General features: G+C 37.6%; 1 protein-coding gene across 1 annotated transcript in view; it reads left to right on the top strand.

Moving 5' to 3' along the window:
• The window catches only part of NME5 (NME/NM23 family member 5), a 36,390-nt gene extending 21,734 nt beyond the window's left edge, over nt 1-14,656 (top strand). Inside the window, exon 5 of the mRNA XM_089909359.1 lies at nt 11,191-14,656. Within this exon, the coding sequence (XP_089765485.1) occupies nt 11,191-11,274 (84 nt within the window). The 3' untranslated portion in view covers nt 11,275-14,656. The remainder of the gene's footprint in view (nt 1-11,190) is intronic.
• The last annotated feature ends 3,136 nt before the right edge of the window (nt 14,657-17,792 follow it).

Raw genomic sequence — 17,792 nt, 5'->3', positions numbered from 1 at the left:
ACATGAAATTAAAAAAAATTTTATCCCTTAAAAAACTTATTTTTTAAGCTGTTTAATTTTTTGAATAAGCAATGTTGGAATATGGTATAAAATTAAAAAGTTCCAAAAGGATATATAGTGAAAAGTAACTCTCCTTTCCATCCCTCTTCCTCAGCTACCCAGTTGTTCCTTGGAGTTGATTATTGTTACCAGCTTCTAGTATATCCTTTCAGAGAAACTCTATACATATATAAGCATAAAATAAAATACTTATTATTTATATGTACTTAAAAACACATATAGATACAAATGCTAGCTAGTAAACACACTATTTGATGCTTTTTACCTTATATACTTAATATGTATTATAAATTATTAAATAGCACCATAAACAAAATTGCCCCATTTTAAAAGAACAGCTTATGGCATTCTGTTTTATGGATTTTCTACAAATTTTTAAATTTTTTTTTGGCCGCGCAGCTTGTGGGATCTTAGTTCCCTGACCAGGGATCGAACCCATGCCCCCTTCAGTGGAAGAGCGGAGTCCTAACCACTGGACCGCCAGGGAATTCCCTACAATTTATTAATTAGTCACATATGGATGGTTGTTCAGGTTGTTTCCACTCTTTTGTTATTATAAACTGCTACAGTGAATATCTTCATTTGTCAGCATACCATTTATTTGCAAATGAAAATACTAAGTCAAAAAGAATGTTATTTTGATGTTTTTGATATGTGCATTTTTTTTTTTTCAGTACGCGGGCCTCTCACTGTTGTGGCCTCTCCCGCTGCGGAGCACAGGCTCCAGACCCGCAGGCTCAGCGGCCATGGCTCACGGGCCCAGCCGCTCCGCGGCATGTGGGATCCTCCCAGACTGGGGCACGAACCCGTCCCCTGCATCGGCAGGCGGACTCTCAACCACTGTGCCACCAGGGAAGCCCGATATGTGCATTTTTAATTTGGATAAATATTGCCAAATTACCTTTTGTAGTGGTTGTACCATTTTATACTCTGATCAAAAATGAATGAGAGGGGACTTCCCTGGTGGTGCAGTGGTTAAGAATCCACCTGCCAATGCAGGGGACACAGGTTTGAGCCCTGGTCCAGGAAGATCCCACATGCTATGGAGCAACTAAGCCCAAGAGCCACAACTACTGAGCCTGCACTCTACAGCCCGCGAGCCACAACTGCTGAGCCCATGTGCCACCATTACTGAAGCCTGCACTCTAGAGCCTGTGAGCTACAACTACTGAAGCCTGTGTGCCTAGAGCCTAGGCTCCGCAATAAGAGAAGCCACCACAATGAGAAGACCGCCTGCAGCAACAAAGACCCAATGTAGCCAAAAATAAATTAATTAAATTTTAAAAAGTGAATGAGAGTACCTGATGTTTTTTCAAGTTTTGTGGGGTTTTTTTTTTTTTTTTTTTTTTACCAATCTCAGGTGAAAAATGGTTATCTCGTAACTTAATTTGTATTTCTTTTGTTATGAGTGAGTTTGATTATCTTTTAGTATATGCTACTTAAAGCCATTTGCATTTCCTTTTCTGTGAACTTCCTACCCCAGCGCTTGGTCATCTAGGTCTTTTTCTTACTGTATTGGTACTCTCTATGTTTAAGAAATTAAACATATTTTAACCAACATATTTTGTTGGTTAGTAGATTTTCTCAGTTTATCACTATTTCCATGATATATTTTAATTTTTTTGTACTATATTTGTTGAGCTCTTTTATGCCTTCCAGGTTTCTGTTATATTTGAAGAACGTTTTCTGTTTCAAGATTATAAGTAACATTCTCTCATTCTGCCTTCCAGTACTTTTTAATATTTCCTTTTTCTCCCCCCACGTATATGTCTTTGATCATCTGGAATATTTTTTTGCTATAGGGAGTGAGGTAGAGAGCCACATTTTATTTTATTTTCCACTTGGTTACTCAATTGACAAAAACCATTTATTGAACAGTATGTATTTTCTTCATCAATTTAAAAACCCACTGTTAATATATACTAAGTTCTTACATGCATTTAGTGGGTTTCTTTTTTTTTTTTGGTTTGTTAATTTCATCTGTTCATTTGTAAGTACCACATTGCTTTAAGTCTTATAGGTTTGTAATATATTTCAAAGTCGGTTCTAAACCTTTCAATTACTCTTTTTTTCCAGAATTTTCTTAATTTTGTTTTGCATTATTATTTCTAATGTGAATATTTTCAGTCACAATACATGCTCTCACATTGCTTTCTTTTTTTAAAATAAATTTATTAAGTTAAAAACACTGGAGTGGGAGTGGGACTGATTTGATGAGAGGAAAAATAGATTAAAGATGGTAATTCAATTGTTTTAACTTCCATTCAGTTGTTTTAACCTCACACAATGGTGAGGTTAAACATTTCCCCCTATGTTTAGTTGTGTTTCCTCCTTTGTGAATTATGTTTATCTTTTGTCCAGTTATCTGTTGGAGTTTTGTATGAATTCCTTTTTTATTACTGAATTATAATTAATCTACAACACTATATTAGTTCCAGGTGCATGACATAGTGATTTGATATTTCTGTACACTACAGAATGATCACTATGATTAAGTCTAGTTACCACCTGTCACCATACAAAGTTATTGAAATGTTGACTATATTCCCCATGTGGTACATTTCATCCCTGTGACATTTATTTTGTAACTAGAAGTTTATATCTCTTAATATCCCTCTCCTCTTTCACTTATCCCCAACCCCACCTCTCTCCGGCAATCACCTCTTTGTTCTCTCTATCTATGACTCTGTTTTGTTATATTTATTCATTTGTTTTGGTTTTTAGACTCCACACATAAGTGAAATCATATGGTATTTGTCTTTCTCTGATTTATTTCACTAGTGTAATACCTTCTAGGTTCATCCATCTTGTTGCAAATGACAAATTTCCTTTTTTTACGGTTGAGTAATATTCCATTGTGTGTGTGTGTGTGTGTGTGTACATATGTCACATCATTTTTTTTGAATTTTTGAATTTTATTTTATTAATTTTTTTATACAGCATGTTCTTATTATTCATCAGTTTTATACACATCAGTGTATACATGTCAATCCCAATCACCCAATTCAGCACACCCACACCCCCACCACCCGCTGCTTTCCCGCCTTGGTGTCCATACGTTTGTTCTCTACATCTGTGTCTCAATTTCTGCCCTGCAAACCAGTTCAACTGTACCATTTTTCTAGCTTCCACATATATGCGTTAATATACGATATTTGTTTTTCTGACTTACTTCACTCTGTATGACACTCGCTAGATCCATCCACGTCTCAACAAATGACCCAATTTTGTTCTTTTTATGGCTGAGTAATATTCCATTGTATATATGTACCACATCTCCTTTATCCATTCATCTGTCGATGGGCATTTAGGTTGCTTCCATGACCTGGCTATTGTAAATAGTGCTGCAGTGAATATTGGGGTGCATGTGTCTTTTTGAATTACGGTTTTCTCTGGGTATATGCCCATTAGTGGCATTGCTGGATCATATGGTAATTCTATTTTTAGTTTTTTAAGGAACCTCCATACTGTTCTCCATGGTGGCTGTATCAATTTACATTCCCACCAACAGTGCAACAGGATTCCTTTTTTTTTTTTTTTGCAGTATGCGGGCCTCTCACTGCTGTGGCCTCTCCCGTTGTAGAGCACAGGCTCGGGACGCGCAGGCTCAGCGGCCATGGCTCACGGGCCCAGCCGCTCTGTTGCATGTGGGATCCTTGCAGACAGGGGCATGAACCCATGTCCCCTGCATCGGCAGGCGGACTGTCAACCACTGCGCCACCAGGGCAGCCCGAGGGTTCCTTTTACTCCACACCTTGTCCAGCATTTGTTGTTTGTAGATTTTCTGATGATGCCCATTCTAACTGGTGTGAGGTGATACCTCATTGTAGTTTTGGTTTGAATTTCTCTAATAATTAGTGATGTTGAGCAGCTTTTCATGTGCCTCTTGGCCATCTGTATGTCTTCTTGGAGAAATGCCTATTTAGGTCTTCTGCCCATTTTGGGATTGGGTTGTTTGTTTTTTTAATATTGAGCTGCATGAGCTGTTTATATATTTTGGAGATTGATTGATTCCATTGATCCATTTGCAAGTATTTTCCATTGATTCGTTTTCAAGTATTTTCTCCCCTTATGAGGGCTGTCTTTCGTCTTGTTTATGGTTTCCTTTGCTGTGCAAAGGCTTTGAAGTTACATTAGGTACCATTTGTTTATTTTTGATTTTATTTCCATTACTCTAGGAGGTGGATCAAAAGAGGTCTTGCTGTGATTTATGTCAAAGAATGTTCTTCCTATGTTTTCCTCTAAGAGTTTTATAGTGTCCGGTCTTACATTTAGGTCTCTAATCCATTTTGAGTTTACTTTTGTGTATGGTGTTAGGGAGTGTTCTAATTTCATTCTTTTACATGTAGCTGTCCAGTTTTTGCAGCACCACTTATTGAAGAGACTGTCTTTTCTCCATTGTATATCCTTGGCTCCTTTGTCATAGATTAGTTGACCATAAGTGCGTGGGTTTATCTCTGGGCTTTCTATCCTGTTCCATTGATCTATATTTCTGTTTTTGTGCCAGTACCATATTTTCTTGATTACTGTAGCTTTGTAGTATAGTCTGAAGTCAGGGAGTCTGATTCCTCCAGCTCCGTTTTTTTCCCTCAAGACCGCTTTGGCTATTCGGGGTCTTTCCTGTCTCCATATAAATTTTAAGATTTTTTGTTCTAGTTCTGTGAAAAATGCCATTGGTAATTTGATAGGGATTGCATTGAATCTGCAGATTGCTTTGGGTAGTACAGTCATTTTCACAATATTGATTCTTCCAATCCAAGAACATGGTATATCTCTCCATCTGCTTGTATCATCTTTAATTTCTTTCATCAGTGTCTTATAGTTTTCTGCATACAGGTCTTTTGTCTCCCTAGGTAGGTTTCTTTCTAGGTATTTTATTCTTTTTGTTGCAATGGTGAATAGCAGTACTTCCTTAATTTCTCTTTCAGATTTTTTTAACATTAGTGTATAGGAATGGAAGAGATTCCTGTGCATTAATTTTGTATCCTACAACTTTACCAAATTCATTGATCAGCTCTAGTAGTTTTCTGGTGGCATCTCTAGGATTCTATTTGTATAGTATCATGTCATCTGTTTTACTTCTTCTTTTCCAATTTGTATTTATGTCTTTTTCTTCTCTGATTGCCGTGGTTAGGACTTCCAAAACTATGTTGAATAAGAGTGTGAGATTGGACATCCTTGTCTTGTTCCTGATCTTAGAGGAAATGCTTTCAGTTTTTCAGCATTGAGAATGATGTTTGCTGTGGGTTTGTTGTATATGGCCTTTATTATGTTGAGGTGGGTTCCCTCTATGCCCACTTTCTGGAGAGTTTTAATCATAAATCGGTGTTGAATTTTGTCAAAAGCTTTTTCTGCATCTATTGAGATGATTATATGGTATTTCTTCTTCCATTTGTTAATATGGTGTATCACAATGACTGATTTGCATATATTGAAAAATCCTTTTATCCCTGGGAAAAATCCCACTTGAACATGGTGTATGATTCTTTTAATGAGTTGTTGGATTCTGTTTGCTAGTATTTTGTTGAGGATTTTTGCAACTATATTCATGAGTAATATTGGTCTGTAATTTTTTTTGCACTATCTTTGTCTAGTCTTGGTATCAGGGTGATGGTGGCCTCATAGAATGAGTTTGGGAGTGTTCCTTCCTCTGCAATTTTTTGGAAGAGTTTGAGAAGGATGGGTGTTAGCTCTTCTCTAAATGTTTGATAGAATTCACCTGTGAAGCCATTTGGTTCTGGACTTCTGTTTGTTGGAAGACTTTTCTTTTTTTTTTTTCTGAGGTATGCAGGCCTCTCACTATTGTGGCCCTCCCGTTGCGGAGCACAGGCTCCAGACGAGCAGGCTCAGCGGCCATGGCTCACAGGCCCAGCTGCTCCATGGCATGTGGGATCTTCCCAGACTGGGGCACGAACCTGTGTTCCCTGCATCGGCAGGCGGACTCTCAACCACTGCACCACCAGGGAAGCCCTGCTCTGATCTTTATGATTTCTCTGCTTATGCTAACTTTGGGTTTTGTTTGTTCTTCTTTCTCTAGTTCCTTTAGGTGTAAGGTTAGATTGTTTATTTGAGATGTTTCTTGTTTCTTGAGGTAGGCTTGTATAGCTATAAACTTCCCTCTTAGAACTGGTTTTGCTGCATCCCATAGGTTTTGGATCATCGTGTTTTCATTCTCATTTGTCTCTAGGTATTTTTTGATTTCCTCTTGGATTTCTTCAGTGATCTCTTGGTTGTTTAGTAACGTATCATTTAGCCTCCATGTGTTTGTGTTTTTTACATTTTTTCCCTGTAATTGATTTCTAATATGATAGCGTTGTGCTCAGAAAAGATGCTTGATATGATTTCAGTTTTCTTAATTTGCTGAGGCTTGATTTTTGACCCAAGATGTGATCCCTCCTGGAGAATGTTCCGTGTGCACTTGAGAAGAAAGTGTAATCTGCTGGTTTTGGATGGAATGTCCTATAAATATCAATTAAATCTATCTGGTCTATTGTGTCATTTAAAGCTTGTGTTTCCTTATTAATTTTCTGTTTGGATGATCTGTCCATTGGTGTAAGTGAGGTGTTAAAGTCCCCCACTATTATTGTGTTACTGTCGATTTCCTCTTTTATGGCTGTTAGCAGTTGCCTTATGTACTGAGGTGATCCTATGTTGGGTGCATTTACATTTATAATTGTTATATCTTCTTCTTGGATTGATCCCTTGATCATTATATAGTGTCCTTCCTTGTCTCTTGTAACATTCTTTATTTTAAAGTCTATTTTATCTGATATGAGTATTGCTACTCCAGCTTTCTTTTGATTTCCATTTGCATGGAATATCTTTTTCCATCCCCTCACTTTCAGTGTGTATGTGTCCCTAGGTCTGAAGTGGGTCTCTTGTAGACAGCATATATATGGGTCTTGTTCTTGTATCCATTCAGCAAGCCTGTATCTTTTGGCTGGAGCATTTAATCCATTCACGTTTAAGGTAATTATCGATATGTATGTTCCTATTACCATTTTCTTAATTGTTTTGGGTTTGTTTGTGTAGGTCCTTTTCTTCTCTTGGGTTTCCCACTTAGAGAAGTTCCTTTAGCATTTGTTGTAGAGCTGGTTTGGTGATGCTGAATCCTCTTAGCTTTTGCTTGTCGTAAAGCTTTTGATTTCTCCATAGAATATGAATGAGATCCTTGCCAGGTAGAGTAATCTTGGTTGTAGGTTCTTCCCTTTCATCACTTTAAGTATATCATGCCTCTCCATTCTGGCTTGTAGGGTTTCTGCTGAGAAATCACCTTAACCTTATGGGAGTTCCCTTGTATGTTATTTGTCATTTTTCCCTTGCTGCTTTCAATAATTTTTCATTGTCTTTAATTTTTGCCAATTTGATTACTACGTGTCTCTGCGTATTTCTCCTTGGGTTTATCCTATATCGGACTCTCTGTGGTTCCTGGACTTGGGTGGCTATTTCCTCTCCCGTGTTAGGGAAGTTTTCGACTATAATCTCTTCAGATATTTTCTCGGGTCCTTTTTCTCTCTCTTCTCCTTCTGGGACCCCTATAATGCAAATGTTGTTGTGTTTAATGTTGTCCCAGAAGTCTCTTAGGCTGTCTTCATTTCTTTTCATTCTTTCTTCTTTCTTCTGTTGTGCAGCAGTGAATTCCACCATTCTGTCTTTCAGGTCACTTATTCGTTCTTCTGCCTCAGTTATTCTGCTATTGATTCCTTCTAGTGTAGTTTTTTTTTTTTTTTTTTTTTTGGCGGTACGCGGGCCTCTCAATGTTGTGGCCTCTCCTGTTGCGGAGCACAGGCTCCGCATGCACAGGCTCAGCGGCCATGGGTCACGGACCCAGCCGCTCCACGGCATGTGGGATCTTCCCGGATCGGGGCACGAACCCGCGTCCTCTGCATCGGCAGGCGGACTCTCAACCACTGCGCCACCAGGGAAGCCCTAGTTTAGTTTTCATTTCAGTTTTTGTATTGTTCATCTGTGTTTGTTTGTACTTTAATTCTTCTAGATTTTTGTTAAACATTTCTTGCATATTCTCGATATTTGCCTCCATTCTTTTTCTGAGGTCCTGGATCATCTTCACTATCATTTTTCTGAATTCTTTTTCTGGAAGGTTGCCTATCTCCATTTATTTGTTTTTTGGGGGATTTATCTTGTTCCTTTATCTGGTACGTAGCCCTCTGCCTTTTCATCTTGTGTATATTTCTGTGAATGTGGTTTTTGTTCCACAGGCTGAAGGATTGTAGTTCTTCATGTTTCTGCTGTCTGCCCTCTATCACATCTTTTTAATCTGTTCATATATTGACTTAGGTTGCTTCCCAATCTTGGCTATTGTAAATAATACTGCAATGAACATAGGGGTGCATATATGTTTTCAAATTAGTGTTTCTGTTTTCTTCAGAAAAGTACCCAGAAGCGGAATTGCTAGATCATATGGTAGTTCTGATTCTAACTTTTTGAGGAACCTCCATATTGCTTTCTGTAGTGGCTGTATCAAGTATTTATATTCCCACCAACAGTGCACCAGGGTTCCCTTTTCTCCATATCCTTGCCAACATTTGTTATTTTTTCTTTTTGATGATAGCCATTCTATTTGATGTGAGGTAATATCTCCTTGTGGTTTTGATTTGCATTTCCTTGATGATTAGCGACGTTGAGCATCTTTGCATGTGTCTGTTGGCCATCTGTTTGTCTTCCTCGGAAAAATGTCTATTCAGGTTCTCTGCCCATTTTTAAATTCATTTTTTGTTTTTTTGATGTTGAGTTGTATGTATTGAATATTAACCTCTTATCAGGTATATTGTTTGCAAATACCTCCTCCCATTCAGTAGGCTGCCTTTTCATTTTGTTGATAGGTTCCTTCACTGTTCAGAAGCTTTTTAGTTTTATGTCGTCCCATTTGGGTTTTTTTGCTTTTGTTTCCCTTGACTGAGGAGATATATTCAAAAATATATTTCTAAAACTACAACATTGTGAATCAACTATAGTTCAATAAAATTTTTCAAAAATATATTGCTAAGACTGATTTCAAAGTGCATAATGCCTGTGTTTTCTTCTAGGAATTTTATGGTTTCCTGTCTGCATTTAAGTCTTTATTCCATTTTTAGTTTGTTTTTGTATATGGTGTGAGAGAGTAGTCCAGTTTGATTCTTTTGCATGTAGCTGTTCAGTTTTCCTAAAACCATTTATTGAAGAGACTGTCTTTTCCCCATTGTATTTCCTGTTTCCTTTGGCATAGATTGATTGACCATATAAGTGTGGGTTTATTTCTGGGCTCTCTGTTGTTTTCCATTGATCTATGTGTCTGTTTTTGTGCCAGTACCATATATTTTATTATTTTATTTTATTTTATCTTTTTTGACCATGCTGCACGGCATGCATGGTGTGAGATAGGGGGTCCAACTTCATTCTTTTGCATTTGGAAATCCAGTTTCTTAGTACCATCTGTTGAAGAAACTATATCTTCTCCACTGAATGGACTTGATACCATTGTCAAAAATCAGTTGACCATATATATATGGATTTATTTCTGGCTCTCAATTCTATTCCATTGATCTATATGTATATCTATATGCCACACTGTTTTGATTACTGTAGCTTTATAGAAGGTTTTGAAATTGGGAAGAACAAATTCTACAACTTGATTTTTTTCTTTTTTCATGATTGTTTTGGCTATTTGGAGCTCCTTGAAATTCCATATGAATTTGAGGATTGTCTTTTCCTTTTCTGCAAAAACAACTGTTGGAAATTTGATGGGGATTGTGTTGAATCTATAGATCACTTTGAGTAATATTGACATCTTAACATCTGAATGTTATTAAATCTATCCATGGACATGGGATGTCTTTCCATTTATTTAGGTTTTTAAATTTCTTTTGGCAATGTTTTATAATTTTCAGGACACAAGTCGGTTAAATTTATTCCTAGGTATTTTTTTCAAATCCATTATAAATGAATGTGATTTCCTAATTTCCTTTCTGAATCATTCATTGCTGATATATGGAAACACAACTGATTTTTGTGTATTGATCTTGTAACCTACAACTTTGCCATATTAATTTATTAGCACTAGTAGCTTTCTTTGGGATTTTTTAATACAGGCATACCATGGAGATGTTGTGGGTTAGGTTCCAGACCACCACAATTAAGCAAGTATTGCAGTAAAGCAAGTCATACCAATTTTTTGGTTTCCCAATGGGTATAAAAGTTATGGTTACACTATTCTGTAGTCAGTTAAGTGTGCAACAATACTTTATTGCTAAAAAATGCTAACCATCATCTGAACCTTCAGTGAGTCATAATTTTTTTGCAATAGTAACATTAAAGATCCCTGATCATAGACCACTATAACAAATATAATAATAATGGAAATGTTTGAAATATTGTGAGAATTAGCAAAATATGACATGGAGACACAAAGTGAGCAAATACCGTTGGAAAAATGGTGCCAATAATCTTGCTCTTGCTCAGTGCAGAGTGATCAAAAATCTTCAATTTGTACAAAAAAAATGCACTATCTGCAAAGTGCAATAAACTGATGGAGATCTGCCTACATATAATAGGGTCATGTCATTTGTGAATGGACATAGTTTTACCTTCCTTTCCAGTTTGGATCTATACTTGACAATATTGCATAATGTAAAACTTATTGTTTCAATTTTTTTTAATTAATTAATTTATTTTTGGCTGTGTTGACTCTTGTTGCGCACAGGCTTTCTCTAGTTGCGGCGAGTGGGGGCTACTCTTCCTTGTGGTGGGCGGGCTTCTCATTGTTGTGGCTTCTCTTTTTACAGAGCACAGGCTCTAGGCACATGGGCTTCAGTAGTTGTGTCACACACAGGCTCAGTAGTTGTGGCTCACGGGCTCTAGAGTACAGGCTCAGTAGTTGTGGCACACGAGCTTAGTTGCTCCGCAGCATGTGGGATCTTCCCGGACCAGGGCTCAAACCCGTGTCCCCTGCATTAGCAGGTGGATTCTTACCCACTGCACCACCAGGGAAACCCCCTGTTTCAATTTTTAATGCTCATTTTCTTATTATTCTTAAAGTGATTTTGGAAACTGTTTTTGAATTGAAATAGTATATATTGAAGAAATATGTAATCATTAATTAACGTAAGGGTTTTTTTTTTCTTTTTTCCGTAGATTTGGCTGGCTGATTGGTTGCTGAAAAATAATCCCAACAAACCCAAACTTTGTCATCATCCAGTTGCAGAAGAACCTTATTAAAATAAAGCTCTCAAAGAACAAATCACGAACTATCTCACTGTAAAAGGCATGCTTCTACTTAAGAAAGAAGTAACTCCTAAGGGTTTAAGTAACTACATGTGACATAAATTATTTCTTAAAAATAAATTTTAAAAGAATAACTATTTCATGCAGCAGATAACATTATCTAAAGTAAAATACTGGTTTAGAGTATGATTTTTTTAATAAGAAAATTGTATTAGCAGGATTTAGAATGTCAACAAAGTAACTGCAACTTTTTATTTTTACAGTTACAAAGTGGTATTCAGTTAAGAGAACAACAATTCATATAGGATGCAACAGAGACAACTGAAGATAATAAGATACCATTTCTATATGTAACTGATTTTTGCTGTGCACCAACAAGAACCTACTTTAAATTTCTCTGCCAATTTACAACCTCCATAATGTACTAGGCAAGGTTAGTAGCTATTGAAAATACCACCAGGACAGGGATAGCTAAAGACACATTTGGTAGTATGTTAACTATACACAAAAGACACTATACAGTTTAAAAACAAGTTTTGCACAGCTTTACAGTGCAAGACATGGTCCTCCATCTCTCTGAGGACTTTTGGAAAACTCTGAGAAGGTGACTGGGTACTTCTTGTGCTCCTTCTGGCAAGTTTGCCCAAAGAATGCATATGATGGTGCTTCTTGGTCTCTTAGGATATCCTTTCCCATATTTAGTTATTTTTCCTCCGTGAGTCACGGTCATCCAGTGCCCATCTGGCTCTCACTTGCCCTGGTGAGGAGGAGCTCATTGTGTTGCAATGGCTGTCGATTTAGGATATGATTTTAACAATGATGTAAGCATTAAGTAATAGAAGGCTGATGTAAGATATTGCTTATTATTTTTTACTTTCGAGAAGATATGGAATTTTCGTTATATTTTCCCTAGCCTATATTCTATATCTACATGCATAATTAATGCATAGTTCAGACAGCTGAGTTTAAAAAGTATAAGTATGTAAATAATTATGGGTTTTTTCCGCTATCCAATAATAGAGTGTTCCTATGAAACCTTTCGTAAGCTGAAAGGGTGTAATGTGAAGAATCAATTACCTTAGTTCACAAGTTGCTAACAGATTCACAGAATCAATTGGGATAAAGGCCAGGTGTTCACTGACAGTTCAAAAAGCTATCACGGCTTGATGCTGGGATGCTGAGTGTAGTTCCCTAGGAATGACATTCGTGGTGCTACTCTTGTTACTCGGTGTGCGCACTGCCTCTGAATTGGCTCATTGCAAAACAAATAGTTCTGTTTTCCCTTTTTGCCTTTTATCATAAAAGCAAAAATCCTCTTCAGATTTCTTTTGGTTAGTTAAAACAGATACGAATGCAGGTCTTTCGTAAGAGCAAAGTGGCATCAAGTGAACTTTCAGAAAGGGGGGCTACCTATATTTAGTAAAATGAAAATGGTTAGAACTCAATTATAGTTTTAACCAGTCATATATAATTATTTCCTCAACATTAATAAGTGCCCTACAAGGGTGACCGACAGTAGCATGACAACTCATTTCTGGTTGTATCACTGAAAGTCCTGCATCCTGTGAGGCCCCTTAATCCTTCACAAAATGGAATGATTGGTCCCTCTACCAAAGTCTTTAGGTTAATATTTCTCAATTATGTTTTTGTGATGAAGTGCTAGTTTTCAAAAAATGAAAAATTCTCAGTTATTAAAGAAATTTTAATTTACTTAAAAAAAGATCCAAGTTGTAAAAGACTTTTTTTAAGAGTAAATAATTAAACTGGCCTCATCTCTTCAGAAAGGCAATGTCATTATAAAACAAAAAATGGAAATGGGGAAGACCAAAGAAACACCTTAACCAAAAGCAATGAGTAGCTCTTGCCTAAAAAAACATCTATAGAAGACCTTTGGGGGGACAATTAAGGAGATTTAGATATGGACTAAATATTAGGTGATATTAGGGAATAATTGCTAAATTTCCAAGGGTCAAAATGATATGGCCATAAAAGGAGAATATCATGTTTAGGTTATGCATTCTGAAATTTCTAGGGGAAATTTTTTTTTTTTTTTTTTTTAAACATCTTTATTGGGGTATAATTGCTTTACAATTGTGTGTTAGTTTCTGCTTTATAACAAAGTGAATCAGTTATACATATACATATGTTCCCATATGTCTTCCCTCTTGCGTCTCCCCCCCTCCCACTCTCCCTATCCCACCCCTCCAGGCTGTCACAAAGCACCGAGCTAATATCCCTGTGCCTTGCGGCTGCTTCCTAGGGGAAATTTTTTGATGTTTGCAACTTATTTTCAAATGGTTCAGCAAGAAATATTTTTATACATGTAAAGATAAAACAAAGTTAACAAAATATTAACCATTGTTCAGTCTAGGTGGTGGGCACTCTAGTGTACTATTCTTTCAACTTTTCTGTGCTTTAAAACTATTCACAAATGAAGTTGGGGAAAAAAGATCTGTATGTTATTATCAAAAGCTGGTGATCAGTTTTTCACATTGTTGATAGGGAAACATTCAGATACTATATAGCTCTTGATTTGATATAAAAATGACATATACTAATCATCTATGATGTGTTTTAGCCAAACATGTGTACCTTAAAATTATCAAGACTTTAGGCCCACCTTCCTGCTTACAGTAGTAGGAAATAATGTGGCCATCTGAATGATACCATAAAGAAGCAAAAATTTACAAGATGTGATGTTCTGTAGGACAGCTGCCTTGGTCTTTCAACAAATTGGTATTATGAGAAAAGGGACTCTTTTAGATTAACAGAGATGTGAGATACATAATCAGAATCAACACTAGTTTCTAGATTGAACCCACATTTATGCAGACAAGCTGCAAAGGACATTTAAAAAAATTTTTTATTTATTTATTTGTTTATTTATTTATATTTGGCTGTGTTGGGTCTTCGTTTCTGTGCGTGGGCTTTCTCTAATTGCGGCGAGCCGGGGCCACTCTTCATTGCGGTGCACAGTCCTCTCACTGTCGCGGCCTCTCTTGTTGCGGAGCACAAGCTCCAGACGCGCAGGCTCAGCAGTTGTGGCTCACGGGCCTAGTTGCTCCACGGCATGTGGGATCTTCCCAGACCAGGGCTCAAACCCGTATCCCCTGCACTGGCAGGCAGACTCTCAACCACTGCGCCACCAGGGAAGCCCTGCAAAGGACATTTTTGAGATAACTGGGAAGATTTGAATCTAGACTGAGTATTAGATACAATGAAAATGCGTTGTCTTGGAAGGTAAAGATTGTTAACTGAAAAGACATGTTATGAAGCAATATGTACAGTGAGATCTTACTTTTTTTTTAATAAATTTATTTTATTTTTGGCTGCACTGGGTCTTTATTCCTGTGTGTGGGCTTTCACTAGTTGTGGCGAGCGGGGGCTACTCTTTGCTGCGGTGCGCAGGCTTCTCCTTGCCACGGCTTCTCTTGTTGCGGAGCACAGGCTCTAGGTGCGCAGGCTTCAGCTGTGGTTCATGGGCTCAGTAGTTGTGGCTCACGGGCTCTAGAGTGCAGGCTCAGTAGTTGTGGCGCACGGGCTTAGTTGCTCCGTGGCATGTGGGATCTTCCTGGACCAGGGCTTGAACCTGCGTCCCCTGCATTGGCAGGTAGATTCTTTTTTTTAATAAAGTTTTAAAGAATTAATTTATTATTATTATTTTTTGGCTGTGTTGGGTCTTCGTTTCTGTGCATGGGCTTTCTCTAGTTGCGGCGAGCCGGGGCCACTCTTCATCGTGGTGCACGGGCCTCTCACTATTGCAGCCTCTCTTGTTGTGAAGCACAGGCTCCAGACGCGCAGGCTCAGTAGTTGTGGTTCACAGGCCTAGTTGCTCCGCGGGATGTGGGATCTTCCCAGACCAGGGCTCGAACCCGTGTCCCCTGCATTGGCAGGCAGATTCTCAACCACTGCGCCACCAGGGAAGCCCTGGCAGGTGGATTCTTAACCACTGTGCCACCAGGGAAGCCCAGTGAGATCTTACTTTGATAAAGAAATACATATATGTGTATATGTGTGGAATAAGATGTAGAAGGGCGCCCACTCAAATGTTATTATATAATCTCTGGATGGTGGGAATACACTGATTTTTTTTCTTATTTTTGCTTAGCTGTATTTTAATTTTTCTACAGTGTTCATATTACTGCTTTTGTCATTTTTTTAAGGGTTTAAAAAAAATGTTTTAATGGTTGTCAACATTAAAAGGGTTAGCAACACTTCCTTATTAATAGACTATCTTTAAGCTATCTAGAGCCATGGTGTTTTACAAGTTCTCAGTCATGGTGTTTATATGAATTTTTGGACATATTCCTCCTGGGACTGGTGTGCCCACTGTATTTCAAAACACCTTTAACATCGTGTTGGGAAGACAAACTAAAATCTTAAAAACAGAGATAAATAGTGGATGGCTATATTTTGAGCAATGGTCAAGAGCATATAGGAAAAAGCAAGTAGTTTTTACAATGAGATTCCAGCTTCAGGAGGTCATTTCCACCACAAGAGCCTCCTCTTGTGCAAAAAAGAGGCAGCACTGTGTATGGCAGAAAAATTCTATACTGGAAGTCAGCTTCAGTCGCCAGACCTGCCATTTGTTTTGGGGTTTTTTTTTAAGTGGAAGAAAAAAATAGAGAAAACAGACTAATTTGAGATACATTTTGGAGGAAAAATAGATAAAAATACATGCAGATGGAAAACAATGTAGTTAGCCATAGGATTTTTAAACTTGGGACACATTTGAGGTCATTATTTCATGGGCCAGAACTGGAAAGTATAGCATAGAATGAATAAGAAAATGAGAAGACTGCCTTCTGACATAACCTGTCAGGTGGTATCAAAGTCCTGTGTACACATTTGTTATTGTTAAGTAGTGGTGGTTTAATGCATTTCTCTTGCACTGAATGATAGTGTGGTATTCTGGTTAAAAAAGATATACCACTTCATTTAGTTTCTTTCTCTAGGACTCAAAGAGATCATAGAAAAAAGCAAGCAAGCATGCAGCTCTTATGACTTGGGACTAAACAGAAGTTTAGATTTTTCTTTACTTCTTTAGAAGTTTAGACCTGGGATGACATGTAGAAGCCCCCCTTCCCCCCATTTGGAGAACCCAGGGCAATAGTTTATCTGCCCTGGCTTAAGGGTGCCACAGATTAGCTTGATTTGAAAGTGTCACAGATACTTTCTAGAAGTACTTTTCCATCTCAGAAATACTGCCACTTCTCTCTTGTTGTTAACTCTATGTAAGAACTATTTAGATTAAGCTTTGAATTTTCATTCAGAGATGGCTCAGTTCTTCTTTGTTTGCTACTTCTTTGACTTTAGGTGCTTATCTTGGGTTCTTTATTTTTGTTAGTCCCCTTACTAATAACATTCACTGTACTAACTTTTCACCTTTCATTTACTTTACAGAAGTTAACTAAATCTCAGAAACTCCCTGGCTTATGAGAGCCTTTAGTAGAGAAGTTCACTTCTAAATGTAGAGTCCAATGATTTTTGGCAATTTCAGATAAATACTATAAGGGAGATAGCTTTCTCCCACCTCATTGAAGGACATGACTAAAGAAAAAAATCTTTGTGGAGCAGTCCAGCATAGTTTTCCTATTAAATTAACTACATGCTTTAGTCCATTGGAAAGGGGAGATTACTAAATATGATGTCTGTTCCTTTCCTGCTTCCAGGATGACCCAGAAAGTTCTCTCCCCTCATCCAAATCAAGGGTTGATGACACTGCTGTGATTGATGCCTTTTGTTCCCAGACCAAATTGTTTTTTATAGCCCACCCCCTGCCAGCACTTTCCAAAGTGCCACTGCCATCAGCTCCAGAGGGAGCCCCTTCCTCAGGCTTCCTGGCCAGCAGCTGCACTGTGATGGCAGGGAGCTCGGAATGGGAGGAGAAAGCAGCTTGCAGACAAATGGGCAGCTAATCCAACCAACAGCCCATCACTAGAACCATAAAAAAAAAATTCCTTTTTTCCCCCACTTGCCTCATCTGCATTTCTTGGCTGAGACGGCGATGGAATGCTCCTTGGAAAAGTTATGGCTTCACATAAAGCAATCTCAAATTTCCCTCCCTTTTTTTTCTTTCTCAAACAATTCTACTTAGCCTAATATTGTCAAATCACTACAGACCTTACCAGTAGTAAAAGGACAATAAGGGAATAGTAGGAACAACTTTATGCTTATAAATTTGACAAATTAGGTGAAATAGACAAAGTCCTTTAAAGACACAGCTACCAACAATGTGTCAACCTAAACTACAATTTCTGGATCCTTCTTTAAACTTTCTGTCATCATTATTTGGATCTCTCAGTGCTCAACTTTTTAGTTTTGAAGCAGCCCTACTGAACTTACTTAGTAAGCATTCTCAACTCTTCTACTAAGATCTAGTTACTTTTCAGCTCAAGTTTTCTAATTTTGGGATAGAGAGGGTAAAGCTATTTTTTAAGAATAAGCATCTCAGGGTTAATAAATCTTATTTTAATCAGGATTATAAAATCCTGATCCTTCTGGGTGGCCTT

This window comes from Delphinapterus leucas, chromosome 3 (assembly GCF_059928025.1).
Source record: "Delphinapterus leucas isolate spDelLeu-1000000601 "Yukka" chromosome 3, BTC_Dleu_Yukka2, whole genome shotgun sequence".
NCBI classification, from domain to species: domain Eukaryota; kingdom Metazoa; phylum Chordata; class Mammalia; order Artiodactyla; family Monodontidae; genus Delphinapterus; species Delphinapterus leucas.
This window is presented reverse-complemented; position numbering and strand designations above follow the sequence as displayed.